Source organism: Salvelinus sp. IW2-2015, linkage group LG33, assembly GCF_002910315.2.
Source record: "Salvelinus sp. IW2-2015 linkage group LG33, ASM291031v2, whole genome shotgun sequence".
Classification (NCBI taxonomy): domain Eukaryota; kingdom Metazoa; phylum Chordata; class Actinopteri; order Salmoniformes; family Salmonidae; genus Salvelinus; species Salvelinus sp. IW2-2015.
Window position 1 is genome coordinate 7991366 of NC_036872.1, and position 18194 is coordinate 8009559.

At 44.2% G+C, this 18194-nt stretch overlaps 1 protein-coding gene across 1 annotated transcript in view; it reads right to left on the bottom strand.

The window, feature by feature from the left end:
- The window catches only part of LOC111958126 (calmodulin-regulated spectrin-associated protein 2-like), a 72592-nt gene that overhangs the window by 20864 nt on the left and 33534 nt on the right, over positions 1 to 18194 (bottom strand). The window contains 4 exon segments of the mRNA XM_070437022.1: positions 3253 to 3392; positions 7667 to 7808; positions 13421 to 13510; positions 16115 to 16303. Coding sequence (XP_070293123.1) covers positions 3253 to 3392; positions 7667 to 7808; positions 13421 to 13510; positions 16115 to 16303 — 561 coding nt within the window.

Sequence of the window (18194 nt, forward strand, 5' to 3'; positions counted from 1 at the left end):
GACACAGTGTGCCAACGGTCAGGGGGAGGACCAGAATCCTAATTGGTTCTGACTAATGTTCCTATACCAGTGGGGGCTGCTGAGGGGAGGACAGCTCATAATCATGGCTGGAATGGAGTCAGTGGAATGTTATCAACCCCATGGAAACCACGCGTTTGATACCATTCCATTGACTCCATTCCAGCCATTATTATGAGCCGTCCTCCCCTCAGCAGCCCCCCACTGTCCTATACTACATGCTATGCATTCTGGGGGTCTATAGCCAGATGACATGGTTTTCTATCGGTTTTGTCCTGCCTCACATTGAAAACATCTCAGTTAAGTGATCAATTCTGTATGTGTGATTAGTACATCAGAGCCATTCAGTATTCTATGTAGCACATAAATAACCAACAGTTTTTTACTGACAGTTCTGTCTTCCTTTGATAGAAAATGGCACAACAACAGAACAAGAGAGGCAGGGAGAGGCAGGCACAGAGAAAGTAGCATGACACTTCTCTCTAAGCAGCCTCTGTTTGTCTGAGGGGGAGACTTTGGCCCACTTTGACCCTTCTGTTCTGGAATAACCCCATACACACGCACGCACGCACGCACACACTCACACACAGTGACTCATACTCTCATTTGACTTGGCAGAACAGTCAGTGTGGCAGAATGGACCTCTCCTACACAAACACGCACACCCAAATCTCCTCTACCCACATAGAGTACAGTACACTGATACAGTGGTTCACAACCTTTTTTGAACCGTGGCACACCTTGATGGGATATAAAACGAAGCACACCGACAATTTCCCTATTCATTTATTTAGTGGCAATGGCCGCCATCTCATCTGATCCATACTGAAAACCATCTATTTTCTATTAGATTAAATAGGGTTTATTTGAAATATTTTCAGTTTTACTAATTTGTGTGTACCCCTTTAAAAGCGTCCCGCAAATCTGCACCAGAAAGAAGAAAATGTAGCTCCTGTAAAATTGGTCTTTAGTTTTGAACGCTTTGGGCTACAGACAAGGTTTTCTGCCATGTAAAGGTGCAACCACGGACACAAAGCCATGCTCCATTTGTTTCTATGGCAGAGGCTGTGGTATAGCTAAGACCAGAGCCATACAGTACCAGAGGCTGTGGTATAGCTAAGGACCAGAGCCATACAAGTACCAAGAGGCTGTGGTATAGCTAAGACCAGAGCCATACGTACCAAGGCTGTGGTATAGCTAAGCCAGAGCCATACAAGACCAGAGTTGTGGTATAGCTAAGACCAGAGCATACTGTACAGAGTCTGTGGTATAGCTAACCCAGAGATATACTGTACCAGAGTTGTGGTATAGCTAAGCCAGAGCCATACGTACCAGAGGCTGTGGTATAGCTAAGCCCAGAGCCATATAGTACCAGAGTCTGTGTATAGCTAAGCCAGAGCCATACTGTACCAGAGTCTGTGTATAGCTAAGACCGAGACTACTGTACCAGAGGCTGTGGTATAGCTAAGACCAGAGCATACTGTACCAGAGTTGTGGTATAGTAAGACCAGAGCCATACAGTACAGAGCATACAGTACCAGAGGCTGTGGTATAGCTGCTCAGAGTCCTACAGTACCAGAGGTCTGTGTGTATAGCTAAGACCAGAGCCATACAGTACCAGAGGCTGTGGTATAGCTAAGCCCAGAGCCATACAGTACCAGAGTCTGTGGTATATCTAAGCCCAGAGCCATACAGTACCAGAGTCTGTGGTATAGCTAAGACCAGTGCCATACGTACCAGAGGCTGTGGTATAGCTAAGACCAGAGCATACAGTACCAGAGCCATACAGTACCAGAGGCTGTGGTATAGCTAAGACCAGAGCATACAGTCAGAGCATCAGTACAAGAGGCTGTGGTATAGCTAAGCCAGAGTCCTACAGTACCAGAGTCTGTGGTATAAGCTAAGACCAGACCATACAGTACCAGAGGCTGTGGTATAGCTAAGCCCAGAGCCATACAGTACCAGAGGTCTGTGGTATAGTCTAAGCCCAGAGCATACAGTACCAGAGTCTGTGGTATAGCCTCAGACAGTGCCATACAGTACAGAGCTGTGGTATAGCTAAGACCAGAGAGCTATACAGTACCAGAGCCATACAGTACCAGAGGCTGTGGTATGCTTCTAAGACCAGAGCGCATACAGTACCAGAGCCATACAGTACCAGAGTCTGTGGTATAGCTAAGACCAGACCCATACAGTACCAGAGGCTGTGGTATAGCTAAGCCCAGAGCCATATAGTACCAGAGTCTGTGGTATAGCTAAGACCAGAACCATATATTTAGATATAATCCTAATCAGACTTTCCTTTGCTAATGATTTTCACACACCTGAGAGTTCCTCAAGGCACACCGGTTGAACACCAATGACTAATATACTCTTCGTGAGTCATTCTTGCCAAAAAGTAATTTTAAAACATCTACCCTCCCTGTCCTCTTATGCCCCCCTATGCATCATTACCCCATTTGAAAATTAGCTATGATCCCTTATTGATGTCACTTGTTAAATCCACTTCAGTCAGTGTAGATGAAGGGGAGGAGACAGGTTAAAGAAGGATTTTTAAGCCTTGAGACAATTGAGACATGGATTGTGTATGTGTGCCATGAATGGGCAAGACAAAATATTTAAATGCCTTTGAACGGGGTATGGTAGTAGGTGCCAGGCGCACCGGTTTGTGTCAAGAGCTTTAACGCTGCTGGGTTTTTCACGCTCAACAGCTTCCTGTGTGTATCAAGATGGTCCACCACCCAAAGGACAGCTAGTCAACTTGATACAACTGTGAGAAGCATTGGAGTCAACATGGGCCAACATCCCTGTGGAACGCTTTCAACATCTTGTAGAGTCTATGCCCCGACGAATTGAGGCTGTTCTGAGGGCAAAATGATAGGGGGTGTAACTCAATATTAGGAAGGTGTTCTTCATGTTTTGTACACTCAGTGTATATATACTGTATACTCTACCTCCAATGTCAACACCCCATTTCCCTCCCTTTCCAACTAACCAAGTCTGGGTCCTCCCCAACCCTCTGTCCTGTCCCCCAGACCCCTGTCCCACACAGCCGCCATGTCCCCCCCAGACCCATTCCCCTGTCCCCCACAGCCTCCATCCCTGTCCTCCCAGACCTCTTCCCCTGTCGCCCACAGCCTCGCTCCCTCCCTATTCCCCCATCCCCCCACCCTGTCCCCCCATTATCCCCCCCCTTGTCCCCCCCAGCCCCCCTTCTGTTCCCCATGGTCCTACCTTGATGGAAGAGTGGGCATAGAGCATGTCCTCCAGGGAGAAGTGGCAGCAGTGGTTGAGGTTGTCCCTGCAGAACTCCTGCACCAGCTGCAGGTTGTACAGACTGTCAGCCAGCGACATYGTCTCCTTCAGACAGATATCTGGAGGGGCGGGGAGAGGAGAGAGCGTAGGGGCGGGGTTAGTGTTTCTATCTTCAGGGGTTGGATTCGCATGGATTTGAAAAGCTTCAGCTGTGCATCAATGGCTTTTCTGTTTTTTTAATGCAATTGAGAAGTGCACTGGTCCGATTTTTTAATTTATTTGTATGATTATTATTTATTATAAATGTTCCTTTTATAAAATACTTCGTATTATTTGTAGTGTTTGGCCAGAATAATGGTCAGAGGAGGCAAGGTTTGAAGGCAGGGGAGAGTACACAGAGGAACAGAGATGGTGATGTCATGATGGGGAGAGCCCACGCAGACTAGAACGAGCTGAAGAAGGATTGGACAGTGATGTCATCAGTCTACCAGATTCTGCAGGAAGTACAGCATTTCCACAATGGGAGCCAAATGGAGCTTTCATTGAAATGGAACTGAATGAAACGATTGTCACAGCTGGGTCACATGTACTGTTAAAAATTGCCGTGTTCTAGAATATTCCCTTACTATCCAATCCTTCTTTACAGTATCTCATTCTAGCACACAGAGACATCTATATATGACTGGGCACTCACAGAAGGGGAGTGGCAATGTTTATCTTTAAAAAAATAACAGTCAACGGTTGTCCTCTGTCTGAAGGACTGTGCTGCTGTCACATTACTGACCAATCACATCTTAGCCTGGCCCTGCGGCATTTTTAGAACAGTGGGTGGAGGCTGGATCACTGGGTACTGTCTCAACAGACTCCTTCTCTCTCTCATGTCATGTAAACCCCTCAGGTTTAATACTTTAATAATAATATATGCCGTTTAGCAGACACTTTTATCCAAAGAGACTTACAGTCATGTGTGCATATATTTTTTGACGTATGGGTAGCCCCAGCAGGATTCAAAACCCACAACCCGTGGCGTCTTCTATTGACACCATTACCACTGAATAACATGTGTCATTGAATAAACCTGAACCTTATGGACCCTTTTGAAAGTATTGATGAAATTGTAAACATTGACTTCATCACTGGGGGGCTAACCTTCCTTCCAACAGCATTTTTTCATATCATATCTACTGGGCAGGATAGTGGATAAGCTATTCTCTCTCTGTATGTGTGTGTGTGTGTTAACTATTCTGTGTTGTAGCTAGTCTAAGCTAGTCTGTTAGACTGCAGTCATGGTGATAAGGGGTATTCCTGTCAGTTGGAGTCATATCAGGGTCAGGGGTCATTGTCTCAGAACGGATCGGGAGGTCAAACTGTCGGAAAAATCACTGTTCAGTTGTATGTACAGTACCAGTCAAAGGTTTGAACAGTGAAGACATCAAAACTATGAAATAACACATATTGAATGTAGTAACCCAAAAAGTGTTAAACAAATGAACACATTTAGATTCATTTAGATTTAGATTCTTCAAAGTAGCCACCCTTTGCAGACGACACAGTAGTAGGCTTGATTACCAACAACGATGAGACAGCCTACAGGGAGGAGGTGAGGGCTCTGGGAGTGTGGTCCCAGGAAAATAACCTCTCACTCAATGTCAACTAAACAAAGGAGATGATTGTGGACTTCAGGAAACAGCAGAGGGAACACCCCCCTATCCACATCGACGGGACAGCGGTGGAGAAGGTGGAAAGTTTTAAGTTCCTAGGCGTACACATCACTGACAAACTGAAATGGAGGCCGAAGAAATTTGGCTTGTCACCTAAAACCCACACAAACTTTTACAAATGTACAATTGAGAGCATACTGTCAGGCTGTATCACAGCCTGGTACGGCAACTGCACCGCCCACAACCGCAGGGCTCACCAGAGGGTGGTGCAGTCTGCAAAACGCAAACTATCTTCTCTCCTGGACACCTACAGCACCCGATGTCACAGGAAGGCCAAATAGATCATCAAGGACAACAACCACCCGAGCCACTGCCTGTTCACCCCGCCACAATCCAGAAGGCGAGGTCAGTACAGGTGCATTAAAGCTGGGACCGAGAGACTGAACAACAGCTTCTATCTCAAGGCCATCAGACTGTTAAATAGCCATCACTAGCACAGAGAGGCTGTTGCCAACACACAGACTTGAAATCATTCTCCACTTTAATAAATGGAACACTAGTCACTTTAATAATGTTTACATATCTTGCATTACTCATCTCATATGTATATACTGTATTCTATACTATTCTACTGTATCTTAGTCTATGCCACTGACATTGCTCGTCCATATATTTATAAACTCAGCAAAAAAATAAACGTCCTCTCACTATCAACTGCGTTTATTTTAAGCAAACTTAACGTGTAAATATTTGTATGAACATAACAAGATTCAACAACTGAGACATAAACTGAACAAGTTCCACAGACATGCGACTGACAGAAATGGAACAATGTGTCCCTGAACAAAGTGGGGGTCAAAATCAAAAGTAACAGTCAGTATCTGGTGTGGCCACCAGCTGCATTAAGTACTGCAGTGCATCTTCTCCTCATGGACTGCACCAGATTTGCCCGTTCTTGCTGTGAGATGTTACCCCGCTCTTCCACCAAGGCACCTGCAAGTTCCCAGACATTTCTGGGGGGAATGGCCCTAGCCCTCACCCTCCGATCCAACAGGTTCCAGACGTGCTCAATGGGATTGAGATCCGGGCTCTTCGCTGGCCATGGCAGAACACTGACATTTCTGTCTTGCAGGAAATCACGCACAAAACGAGCAGTACGGCTGGTGGCATTGTCATGCTGGAGGGTCATGTCAGGATGAGCCTGCAGGAAGGGTACCACATGAGGGAGGAGGTCTTCCCTGTAACGCACAGCGTTGAGATTGCCTGAAATGACAACAAGCTCAGTCCGATGATGCTGTGACACAACACCCCAGACCATGACGGACCCTCCACCTCCAAATCGATCCCGCTCCAGAGTACAGGCTTCGGTGTAACGCTCAATCCTTCGACGATAAACGCGAATCCGACCATCACCGCTGGTGAGACAAAACCGCGACTCGTCAGTGAAGAACACTTTTTGCCAGTCCTGTCTGGTCCAGCGACGGTGGGTTTGTGCCCATAGGCGACATTGTTGCCATTGACGTCTGGTGAGGACCTGCCTTACAACAGGCCTACAAGCCCTCAGTCCAGCCTCTCTCAGCCTATTGCGGACAGTCTGAGCACTGATGGAGGGATTGTGCGTTCCTGGTGTAAGGCCTGATTCAGTCTCCTCTGAACAGTTGATGTTGAGATGTCTGTTTCTTTTGTTTTTTTTAACCTTTATTTAACTAGGCAAGTCAGTTAAGAACAAATTCTTATTTACAATGACGGCCTACCCCGGCCAAACCCGGACGATGCTGGGCCAATTGTGCGCCGCCCTATGGGATTCCCAATCACGGCCGGATGTGATACAGCCTGTTACTTGAACTCTGTGAAGCATTTATTTGGGCTGCAATCTGAGGTGCAGTTAACTCTAATAAACTTATCCTCTGTGTCTTCCTTTCCTGTGGCAGTCCTCATGAGAGCCAGTTTCATCATAGCGCTTGATGGTTTTTGCGACTGCACTTGAAGAAACATTCAAAGTTCTTGAAATTTTCCGCATTGACTGACCTTCATGTCTTAAAGTAATGATAGACTATTGTTTCTCTTTGCTTATTTGAGGTGTTCTTGCCATAATATGGACTTGGTTTTTTACCAAATAGGGCTATCTTCTGTATACCACCCCTACCTTGTCACAACACAACTGATTGGCTCAAACGCGTTAAGAAGGAAAGAAATTCCACAAATTAACTTTTAACAAGGGACACCTGTTAATTGAAATGCATTACCGGTGACTACCTCACAAAGCTGGTTGAGAGAATGCCAAGTGTGTGCAAATCTGTCATCAACACTTTTTTGGTTACTACATGATTCCATATGTATAATTTCAGCGTTTTGATGTCTTCACTATTATTCTACAATGTAGAACATTTTTAAAAATAAAGAAAAACCCTGCAATAAGTCGGTGTGTCCAAACTTTGGACTGGTACTGTATGTGTAATGGTTAAAACAATATAGCTGTTGATACGACAGTTGTTGTATGCATAATGTAACCTTGTAGCTATCATGTTTCTAGAAAAGATATAGTTTGCTGTGAATGAATGCCCCTATGCTCATCAGATTCTGGTCAATCACTTGTCTCACGGCAGACTAATGTACTTACCATTCTGAGTGAGTGTGAGCTATAACAGATGCTGTTACTGTAAACTATTAGTATAAAGTAGGCCGACCAGAGGAGGCTACAGGTATGACGTGGTATGATAACCCTCTTGTACCTTCCAGTCTGACAGACGTTGGGCAGTAGAAGTGGACGAGTGCGGCCAGGGCACAGCCGTCTGTGTTGTCCTTTAGCAGATTGTCCACCAGGGGGAGGGAGGGAGCTGTCCTCTGCTTAGCATGCTCCCTCCTATAGCGAGCCTGCAGCCATGGCAACAACAGAGAGAGATTACGGGTCACGCGCGCACACACACACACACACACACACACACACACACACACACACACACACACACACACACACACACACACACACACACACACACACACCACACACACACACACACACACAACACACACACACACACACACACACACACACACACACCACACACACACACACACCACACACACACACCACACACACACACAGTTAGTTTAGTCTGGGGTTTATTCAAGCATTGGAGGGTTCAGACTCAACTAAACAGGTAGTAGGGTGTCGCTGCATGCAAAGAAAACAGACTGTGGAGACTTTGACGGATCGACCAATGCCATCTTTACAGGCTACATTGACATTGTCCTCTACGGCAAAGATCCTGTATCGTTGTCGAATGCGAAAAACAGTCAGGCACCAAGGCTACACTTCCACTGGGTTTGGAGTTCGTGTACTGTAATTACACTTAGGTGTGACTGAGTCTGAATGTCCCTATATCATCTAGCGATTTACACTCGTCTCATGTTCCTACATGAACTGTTACGACCAGATAAATCTACTGTGCCACAGTATCCAACCAATATAAAATCTCCTGTACTATGGTGTCCTGCAGTGTTGACTGGATGGAGGTGAGATCAGGTTCGCCGATCTGATCCAGGGTCACTTTGTGCGTTCCCCCTTAATGATTCGGGTGAGGATAAGGGCAGGGTGATGATTTACAGTTTAATAAGCTGTTCTGACAAGAGGGAATACGTTATAGTTGTAGATGTGTCTCTCTCAGAGCCTATAAAACACCGCACCAGTACAACGACTCGTCCCCTTCCCAAATGGCACCCTATTCCCTATCTATTCCCTATCTCCGCTCCCAGTCTGCCCTTTAATAAAAGGAACTGGCCGGGCATCCATTACTTTACCCGGGGAAAGAGTGGTCACCATTTTTCAAGCAGAGAGAGGAGAGCTTTGGGTGTCGAGTTGCGTTTCGTCCGCTGTGTGATTTAGCATTTTGTGTGATATAGCGGGCTGTTTGCGTATGGTTGCGCCGTCCTGGCGTTGTGGTGCAGTATGAGCATCTCTATACAGATGTTATACGGTCGTTCTAACAAACAACATGGGAGGTAAGAGGGAAGGAACAGGGCGGAACATCAGTGGAGGGTAGGGGTGATAGACAGGGCTGCACGTGGGATAGGGTAGGGGTAAGGGGCCAGGGGAAAGGGATTGGGGAGTTTGCGGGAAGGGGAGGTCTGGGGGAGAGGGAAAGGCTGATAGATGGACTTACAGGTACCAGTCTCCAATACCATTTGTCTGGAGCCTTCAGATAACAATGGACACGATGCCAACAAGAGGAAGAGAGGGGAGAGTCATTAGGCCTAGGAAGGCTCAGGTCTACTGTATCCACACACATCATCCTGTGGGACATGTTTTCTGTATTTTTGACTTTAAAAAAATCATTGGTTCATGTGTCAATTAATTTCACACAGTGACTCTTCTCCATCCAGACCAACGGGAGGTATGGAGCTGCAGCTGATAGACTGCCTATGCATCCTACTCAATATCAAATTACCCAGCAGCTACTGTGAGTGTCTCCTTTGTCACAACTGAAAGAGTACCCCCCTCCGATCGCTTCACAACACACGCTCTGTCATCAGATCAAGTTCAAAGACTCTTCACAGTCACACACGTGGCCCTTAAACCGAGACGGTCTGAGGCTTTCGTCTGAGAAAGGGATTGTTGTCTGTATTCAAGCTATGACACTAAATCGACGCCCTCGTCCCCTTCCCAAATGGCACCCTATTCCCTATCTATTGCACTACTTTTGACCAGGGCTCATAAAGGCTCAGGTCAAAAGTAGTGCTCTATGTAGGTAAAAGGGTGTCATTTGGGACGTAAGACCCTCTTTACAGTGTGGCCTGTCCAGTGAACAGACAGCCCTGTCCAGTGTTGACCCTGATAAAGGCAGTGATAGAGAGTTGGTTCTGACAGAGCATGTGCCCTAGCAGTTTATTAGGAGCGTACAGTTCTTCTCTGGCTGAGGCTAACAAGCACGTCAAGGCCTCCCTTCATTTTTTACTTTGAAAAGGGTGGTATGTGTGGGAAGGAAGGTATCGGTGTGTGTGTGTGTGATAAGATCTCTCTCTTATCATATCATAGGCAGAGTAGTAACTTTTTGATAAAAGGTCGTCTGATGTGATTTGGCTCCTGATGTAATCGTGCGGCTTCTCAATAAGTTCCCCAGCTTAACGGAGTTAAGCTCCGATCACAAGATGCTCACAACATTTGCCAAAGGAAACAGTCAAAGGAAATGTATTGTTTGTTTCCCCTTTATTTAGCCAGGTAAGTCAAATGATTTTTTTGACAGGGAAGTTCCCAGGTAACACAAAGTTCTGAGAACCATATGTTTCTTTGAGCTTGGTGCGAGCCGTGGTTCATTTGTAAATCCGAGAGGTGCCAGAACAAAAAGTGAACGCCAGAGGGGGCGACCTGGGAAGCTCTGACGGACCGGAACGCATAAAAGAAAAATCCCCTTTATAATAAAGCACTGCATGCATATCATTGCATTTGCACAGAGCAGTAAGAGGTGCTTCCAGAACTTACACACATGGGGACCATTTTTAATAGCCTAGGGTCAGGGGAAAACGTGTCCTTTTTATAAACGCATTTCACGCAATTCAGCGTCATTTTACGTGACTGGAGACTTTGGCAGAATCTTTCATACTGCCCAAATGATGAAATTACAGGCTACTTTGACACCGACAAACCGAACATCTGAGCTCAACAACACAACCGTGTCTTGTGGAGACACGTAATGTAGGCTGCAATATGAGGAGGAAATTATAGTCCTACAAACGCTTTACAGTGTCACTGACTCACCCAATGATGCGCGGCTCACTCGCCGGTGACGGCCGATGCGTTCGTGCCAAAAGCCTATCTTTCTCTGGTTTTACATTGTAAAACAATATTTGGAAGTTGATTAAAATATTTTGGTAGCCTACAGCAGACAGATTAGTCTTCTCTTTTCAGCAGGAGCCATTTGCTTTCCAGCCTGTGTTTTCCCGAAATTGTATTTGAAATATTGGGAAAGGCCTGTTTTGTCTGCGTGCTGTTCACTGACAGATTTGCAGTGCGTTCCCAACTGTAGGCTATGCCTTGTTATTGGGCTGCACACAATCCACAGCTAGGCTTTAAAAAAAAGTTATTTAAAAAAAAAAAAGTTATTGATCCTCTGTGGCTAAATTACAGGCCTTCTCATGGTGTAGTAGGCTATTCTGAATGACTTAATTTCTCTCTGAACAGACAGTAGTTATTCTATAACTCTAGCAAATTCATTTCAATTTATATGGGGTGCTGAAGCTATGATTCTATAAGGAAATAAAATGACCAACGCTGAAGAGATGAGAGTTGCAGACTCAGGTCTATCAGAGCAGAGAAAAGGAGAGAGATCATTTAAAGTGAATCTACTTCTCATTCAGAGATACAGGCTCGCTTCTCACACAGCCACGGCCAGGCATTGATCTCAAACATAGGTTGCAATGTTGCTCAAACCATAAGCCCGGGCCGACCCAACCCAAATCAACTCTTAGAATATCAGGCCCGGACTGAAAATCTACTTTTTCACATTACGTTTTTTGCGGGGCAGGAGAATTAACAAAGAGGCAACTCTAATTAACTTATAGTGACTTGGCTTTGGAACATTTGGAACACATTTAAGGAACTTGACAAAAAAACATTTTTTTTTTGGTATTTAATTCCTTTAAAATAATGTTTACTAGAAGTTAAATCATAGTTACATTTAATTTACATCTTGTTAATGTTCTCCAACTGGTTTGACATAAGGAATGTTCTCAAATAGCTCAAAGAACATTAAGAAACAAAGTTATTCGGTGGGAATTTCAGTCCTTCGCATACTGTAACGTTTCCTCGTGGTGCTTTTTAAAGTCACGTTCTTAAATTGTCCCGAGAACGTTAAGAAACAACTTTCTTGTGCGGGAATTTCAGTACTTCGCCATAACATTTCGTACAGGTTTCCTCATGGTTTTATTTCATGCCATGTTCTCAAATTGTTCCGAGAATATTAAGAACATTTTCCATAAAAACCACGAGAACATTTTTAAGTTCAGAGAACGTTTTAAGAAATGTTATTTAAAACATTTGAAACATTTTGTTCTCAGAACATGAAGAAAACGTTCCACAAAAACCACCACAAAACTTGAGTAACATTCGGAGAATGCTCTAAGAAAAACATATACATTCCGTATACATTACATATACACTCTTGTTAAGTGTGTTCAGGTGTGTTGGCTGCGCCCACTAATTGTCCCTACCTGATGTTAATGAATGCGTGTTTTCTTTGAAATGAGGTCTGTTTGAATAGACTAAAACAGCTATGTATGCGTAAAAAAAAAACATGGCATGGACTAATTCTATGGATAGAGAGCAGAAATAGGTTAAAAATGTTTGCATGTTTCCTATCTGTGCTTGGAGTTCAACAAAGTGAACCCAACATAAGCTTGCAGTGTTATTAACAGTGTTATCGGAACTTTCAGTGAAAGTTTTTTAAGGACATTATTCAAAAACCTCCAAATAACCTAAAGTGTTATTAACGTTCACAGAGCGTTAGTAAAACCTTGCGGGAAAACTTTCAAGGAACAAGAGTAAAATGTTCTCAGAACCTCCCTGCAAACTAAAAATAAACCTTCCCAGAACATGTTCACTTCTGTTGTCAGATGTTTAAATATTTTTTAAATAGTTTTACTAGTCAGGAAACGTGCTAGCTGGGTTACCACCTTTTTTGTGATTATATTCTTTGTTATCACAGTGAGTTGACTGTTTTTCAATGAGGCGATTTGATCTGGCCACTAAAGAACATTTTAGGTTTGATCTTTGACCTCTCAGACAGGGTCGTGACTTGACACAGGTCACTGTGGGTGAGATGAGGACTCTCGTGTCTCTTTGTACTGTCAGCAGTAGACCAGAGGGATGACTCAGAGTGTCACATAGGCCTTACATAACTACTGTCCCTTCAGTGCAGTCTGTCCCACTCGATCTCTGTTGCCCTCTCTCTCTCTGTCTGTCTGTCTGTCTGATGCTCTCTCTGTCTTGCCCCCAGTCTTGCTCTGTTCCACTTTTTTCCCCCTATCTCACTATTTGTTGCCCTCTATTTTGCTCTCTCTCTCTCCCCTTTCTCTCTCTCGCTTGCTCTGTGTTGTGTGGGTCTCTGCTGCTCTCTCTCTCTAACAGTAGTGCAGCAGAGCCTCTTGCCAATATCTCTATACAGCTGACATGACACTGAGCTCATCTGTTCTTCTGTTAGCTTGGGAAATGTGTGTGTGTGTGTGTTTGTTTGTGTCAAAGAGAAAACGAGAGCGAGAGGAGTGAAAGTGGCAAGAGCGAGAGAGAGCAAGAGAGACGGAAAGAAAACAATTGTCTGCATCTGTATGGTCAGTTCGTACTAGTGGAGTTGGAGAGGTTGGCGAGGGACCCTTGCTGTTGGGCCTGGGAGACCCTGTCTAGACTGTTATATCAGACCATGTCAACAGAGGGCAATGAGGGAGAGAAGTCAGAGCGTGTGTGTCAGTGTGTGTGTGTGCTTGTCAGTACTCACCCTCTGTGATGCAGTAGCTGTGCTCTCAGGGCAGGAGCTCTCTCTCAACCTCTGCTCCTCCACCAGAATCTCCCTGAGGTGCTCATTCACCTAGTGAGTGAGTGAGTGAGTGAGTGAGTGAGTGAGTGAGTGAGTGAGTGAGTGAGTGAGTGAGTGAGTGAGTGAGTGAGTGAGTGAGTGAGTGAGTGAGTGAGTGAGTGAGTGAGTGAGAGTGAGAGTGAGAGTGAGAGTTAGAGAGAGAGAGAGACAGATAGAGAGACAGATAGAGAGACAGATAGAGAGATTGGAGAAAAAGAATGGATATTATTGAAGGTCACATTACCAATAAGGAATAAGGGGGAATGAATGGAGAGGTTTTGTTTTTGTGTGTGCAAGTGAGAAAGAAAGAGACCGACTACAGTCTCTCGTGACAGACTAAACATTCTTGGTGGCAAGATTAAATTTACCATAATGTCGTTTAAAAATACAGTCCTATGACTTCCATCATTCAGCCCATGAAAAACATTGCAACCTCTCATAACCTCATAAATGATGCGCTCTGGCTCTAAGTGTCACGGCCGTTAACAGGAGAGGACCAAGGTGCAGCGTGGTGAGCGTACATTTTCTTTTATTGAATAAAAGATGACGCCGAACAAAACAACAAACACTACAAAAACAAACCGTGAAGCTCAAGGCTAAGTGCCCTAAACAAAAGTCAACTTCCCACAAAAACAGGTCGAGAAAAGGGCTACCTAAGTATGGTTCTCAATCAGAGACAACGATAGACAGCTGCCTCTGATTGAGAACCACACCCGGCCAAACACAAAGAAATAGAAAACATAGAAATAAAGAAACTAGAATGCCCACCCTAGTCACACCCTGGCCTAACCAAAATAGAGAATAAAAACCTCTCTATGGCCAGGGCGTGACACTAAGCCTTGTTGTGAAGTTGTACGTGTACAACAAACATAAACAAAACTTAACTTCTTATGGCTGCAGGGGCAGTATTGAGTAGCTTGGATCAAAGGTGCACAGAAGTGCCCAGAGTAAACGGCCTGCTCCTCAGTCATAGTTGCTAATATATGCATATTATTATTAGTATTGGATAGAAAACACTCTGGAGTTTCTAAAACTGTTTGAATTATGTCTGTGAGTATAACAGAACTCATATGGCAGGCAAAAACCTGAGAAGAAATCCAACCAGGAAGTGAGAAATCTGAGATTGGTCGATTTTCAACTCATCGCCTAATGAAAACATAGTAGGATATGGATCTGTTTGCACTTCCTACGGCTTCCACTAGACGTCAACAGTCTGTAGAACCTTGAATGAAGCTTCTACTGTGATGTGGGGCTGAATGAGAGGGGAATGAGTCAGTGGTCTGGCAGAGAGCCAGGTCCTGGTCACGCGCATTCCACACGATATCGACTTGCGTTCCATTACTTCTATAGACACAAAGGAATTCTCCGGTTGGAACGTTATTGAATATTTATGATAACAACATCCTAAAGATTGATTCTATACTTAGTTTGACAAGTTTCTTCAACCTGTAATATAACTTTTTGAGGTTTTCGTCCGACGTTCGGCTGGACCTGCACGAGCGTTTGGATTTGTGTACTAACAAAAGTAGCTACTTGGACATAAATTATGGATATTACCGAACAAAACTAACATTTCTTGTGGAAGTGGGAGTCCTGGGAGTGCATTCCGACGAAGATCAGCAAAGGTAAGTGAAGATTTATAATGCTTTTTATGAGTTTTGTTGACTGCACAATTTGGTGGGTAATTGTATGGCTTCCTTTTGTGGCTGAACGCTGTTCTCAGATTATTGAATATTGTGCTTTTGCCGTAAAGATTTTTGAAATCTGACACAGCGGTTGCATTAAGAACAAGTGTATCTTTAATTAAATGTAAAACATGTATCGTTCATCAAAGTTTATGATGAGTATTTATGTTATTTGACGTGGCTCTCTGCAAATTCTCCGGATATTTTGGAGGCATTTCTGAACATGGCGCCAATGTAAACTGAGGTTTTTGATATAAATATGAACTTAATCGAACAAAACATATATGCATTGTGTAACATGAAGTCCTATGAGTGTCATCTGATGAAGATCATCAAAGGTTAGTGATTCATTTTATCTCTATTTCTGCTTTTTGTGACTCTTGTCTTTGGCTGGAAAATATAGCTGTGTTTTTCTGTGATTTTGCGGTTTTAACAAATCGTTTGTGGGGCTTTCGCCTATGTCTGCATGAGTGTGCATTTTTCCATGACTATATTTGTAAGCATGTGAATCTGTGTGTGAAGCATGCGTGTGTGTACATGCGTGTCTGCATGTGTGTATCCGTCTGGCCTTGGGCTCGCAGCAGGGAGGAATGTTGTCAGCATGGTAGCCGACAACACGGAGCCAGAGTGTGTACTCTTTAGGATGTTACTGATGCTGGGACATTACTGGGATGCCAATGAGTGGAACGCTATCAACATTAGCATCAATACCAATGGTGCGTGGTGTGTGTGTGTGTGTGTGTGTGTGTGTGTGTGTGTGTGTGTGTGTGTGTGTGTGTGTGTGTGTGTGTGTGTGTGTGGGTGTGTGTGTGTGTGTGTGTGTGGTGTGTGTGTGTGTGTGTGTGTGTGTGTGTGTGTGTGTGTGTGTGTGTGTGTGTTGTGTGTGTGTGGTGTGTGCGTGCGTGCGTGCGTGCGTGTGTGTGTACCCTACCTTGTTGATCCAGGTGGTGACTGCGTCCTCTGTGTCGTAGGGCAGGTCCCTGATGTATCCGTCGGGGTGGGAGGAGAGGTCATTGGGAGGGGAGGAGTAGCGGTGGACGCAGGCCATCACCCGCTCCACACTCACCATCTCCACCGTGTACGCCATCATCAGAGTGTCTATCAGAGCCAGGTGGGAACTCTGGGGAAGGGAGACGGTGTTAGAATGGTCCATGTTGGTCCGTGTCTTCTCAGAGATGGGTGATAGAATGGATGCTCAGAGAGGACACCATCATCAATGTTTCACAGAAAACATGACATCCCCGTTCCCTCTTCCAGTCACGCCGAAATAAAAAGGTAATAGATGCCCATCTAAGGTCAAATGCAGGTCACATAAAAACCCCGGGCATGTTTGGTACAAAACAAACGTTTCAGTATTTATGACAATATTAACGGATGTCACTTGAGTTCTAAATGGGGAACCGTGTAAATGTGTGACTTAGTGTGTTTGTCTGACTAGAACAGTACGAAGCATGACATTCTGATGGCCTTTCCAATCACATTCCAGGGCGGTCAGAACAGCTAGCAGCTCTCCCTCCCCTTCCTCTTCCTGCCTCTCCAGAGGTCTGGTCCACTCTAACATCTTCTAGTGTGTGTGTTTACTTCCTGCCTGTGACACAGGTCAGCTCTGCCGTTCAGCACGGAGTCAGATGGCTACTACTGTGGTAAGAAGAGCTGCTCTCCAATCAGTTGATTAAATACTGCATGTTACATTACACCGTGCTACATTACGAAGTGATCAGAATAACTATTGGTGTAATAACGTACGTCATTACTCTGTAACAAGCTAGTATGTATATGAAGTAATACACTAAGGCAGAAGGAGTCTCTGTGAGCTAGTGGCCTACTCTCGCGACAACCTACAGGAAACCTCGAAGTGAACTTACTCTGTTATTCCAACAATACTATGCTTTAAAATACTGACGCACAACTAACAGCACCAAGCAACAAAACAGAGAAACACAAAAACACAAACAGCAACGTATTGGCAGAACTTGGCACACAGACCTCTATTCATGACCCCATAGAGACGCTTATATAAGAGACTGTTTACACGTAGTGTGGCCCTGTGTTTCCAAAGAGAGAGAGAGAGAGAGAGTAAGAGAGAGGGGGGAGACAGACAGACAAGACAGAAGGAGAGAGAGAGAGAGAGAGAGACTGACAGAGACAGAGAAAGAAAGAGAGACCAACTGACCAACTTTTCTGTGCTTTCTCTCTCTGTTCTTTAAAGCCCATCCCAGTTCCTCTACTCCACTGCCAGCAAATATAGTAGGTTTGTACAATGTCACTACAGACCAAGTCCTCATGGAACATTACACATTTAACATACAGCTAGAATTTGGTGAAAGCCATAAATTTAATAGATATTCTAATTACTATTTTATAGGTTTCAGTATCTCAAAAAATGATCCAAGATCGCATGCATTTTCTAACATCACCCTTTCAAGAATGAAGAACTGCTTCATCTGATACACCATAATGCAGTGCCTTCAGAAAGTACTCACACCCCTTGACTTAGTCCACATTTGTCGTGTTACAGACAGAATTTAAATTGGATTCGTTTTTTTCTTCACTGGCCTACACAAAATACCCTCTAATGTCAAAGTGGAATTATGTTTTTTTATTATTKTTTTTATTMATTTTTTAATGAAAAGCTGAAATGTCTTGAGTCAATAAGTACTCAACCCCTTGGTTATGGAAAGTCTAAATAAGTTCAAGAGTAAAAATGTGCTTAACAAGTCACATAATAAGTTGCATGGACTCACTCTGTGTGCAATAATAGTGTTTAACATGATTTCTTAATGACTACCTCATCTCTGTACCCCACACATATATTAGCTGTAAGGTCCACTCAGTCGAGCAGTGAATTTCAAACACAGACTCAACCACAAAGATCGTGAGGCTTTTTCAATCCCTCCCAAAGAAGGGCACCTATTGGTAGATGGCTCAAAAAAACTAAAAGACTGAGCATGTTGAGGTTATTATTTACAATTTGACTGGGTGTATTAATACACCCAGTATTCATGGTGCCG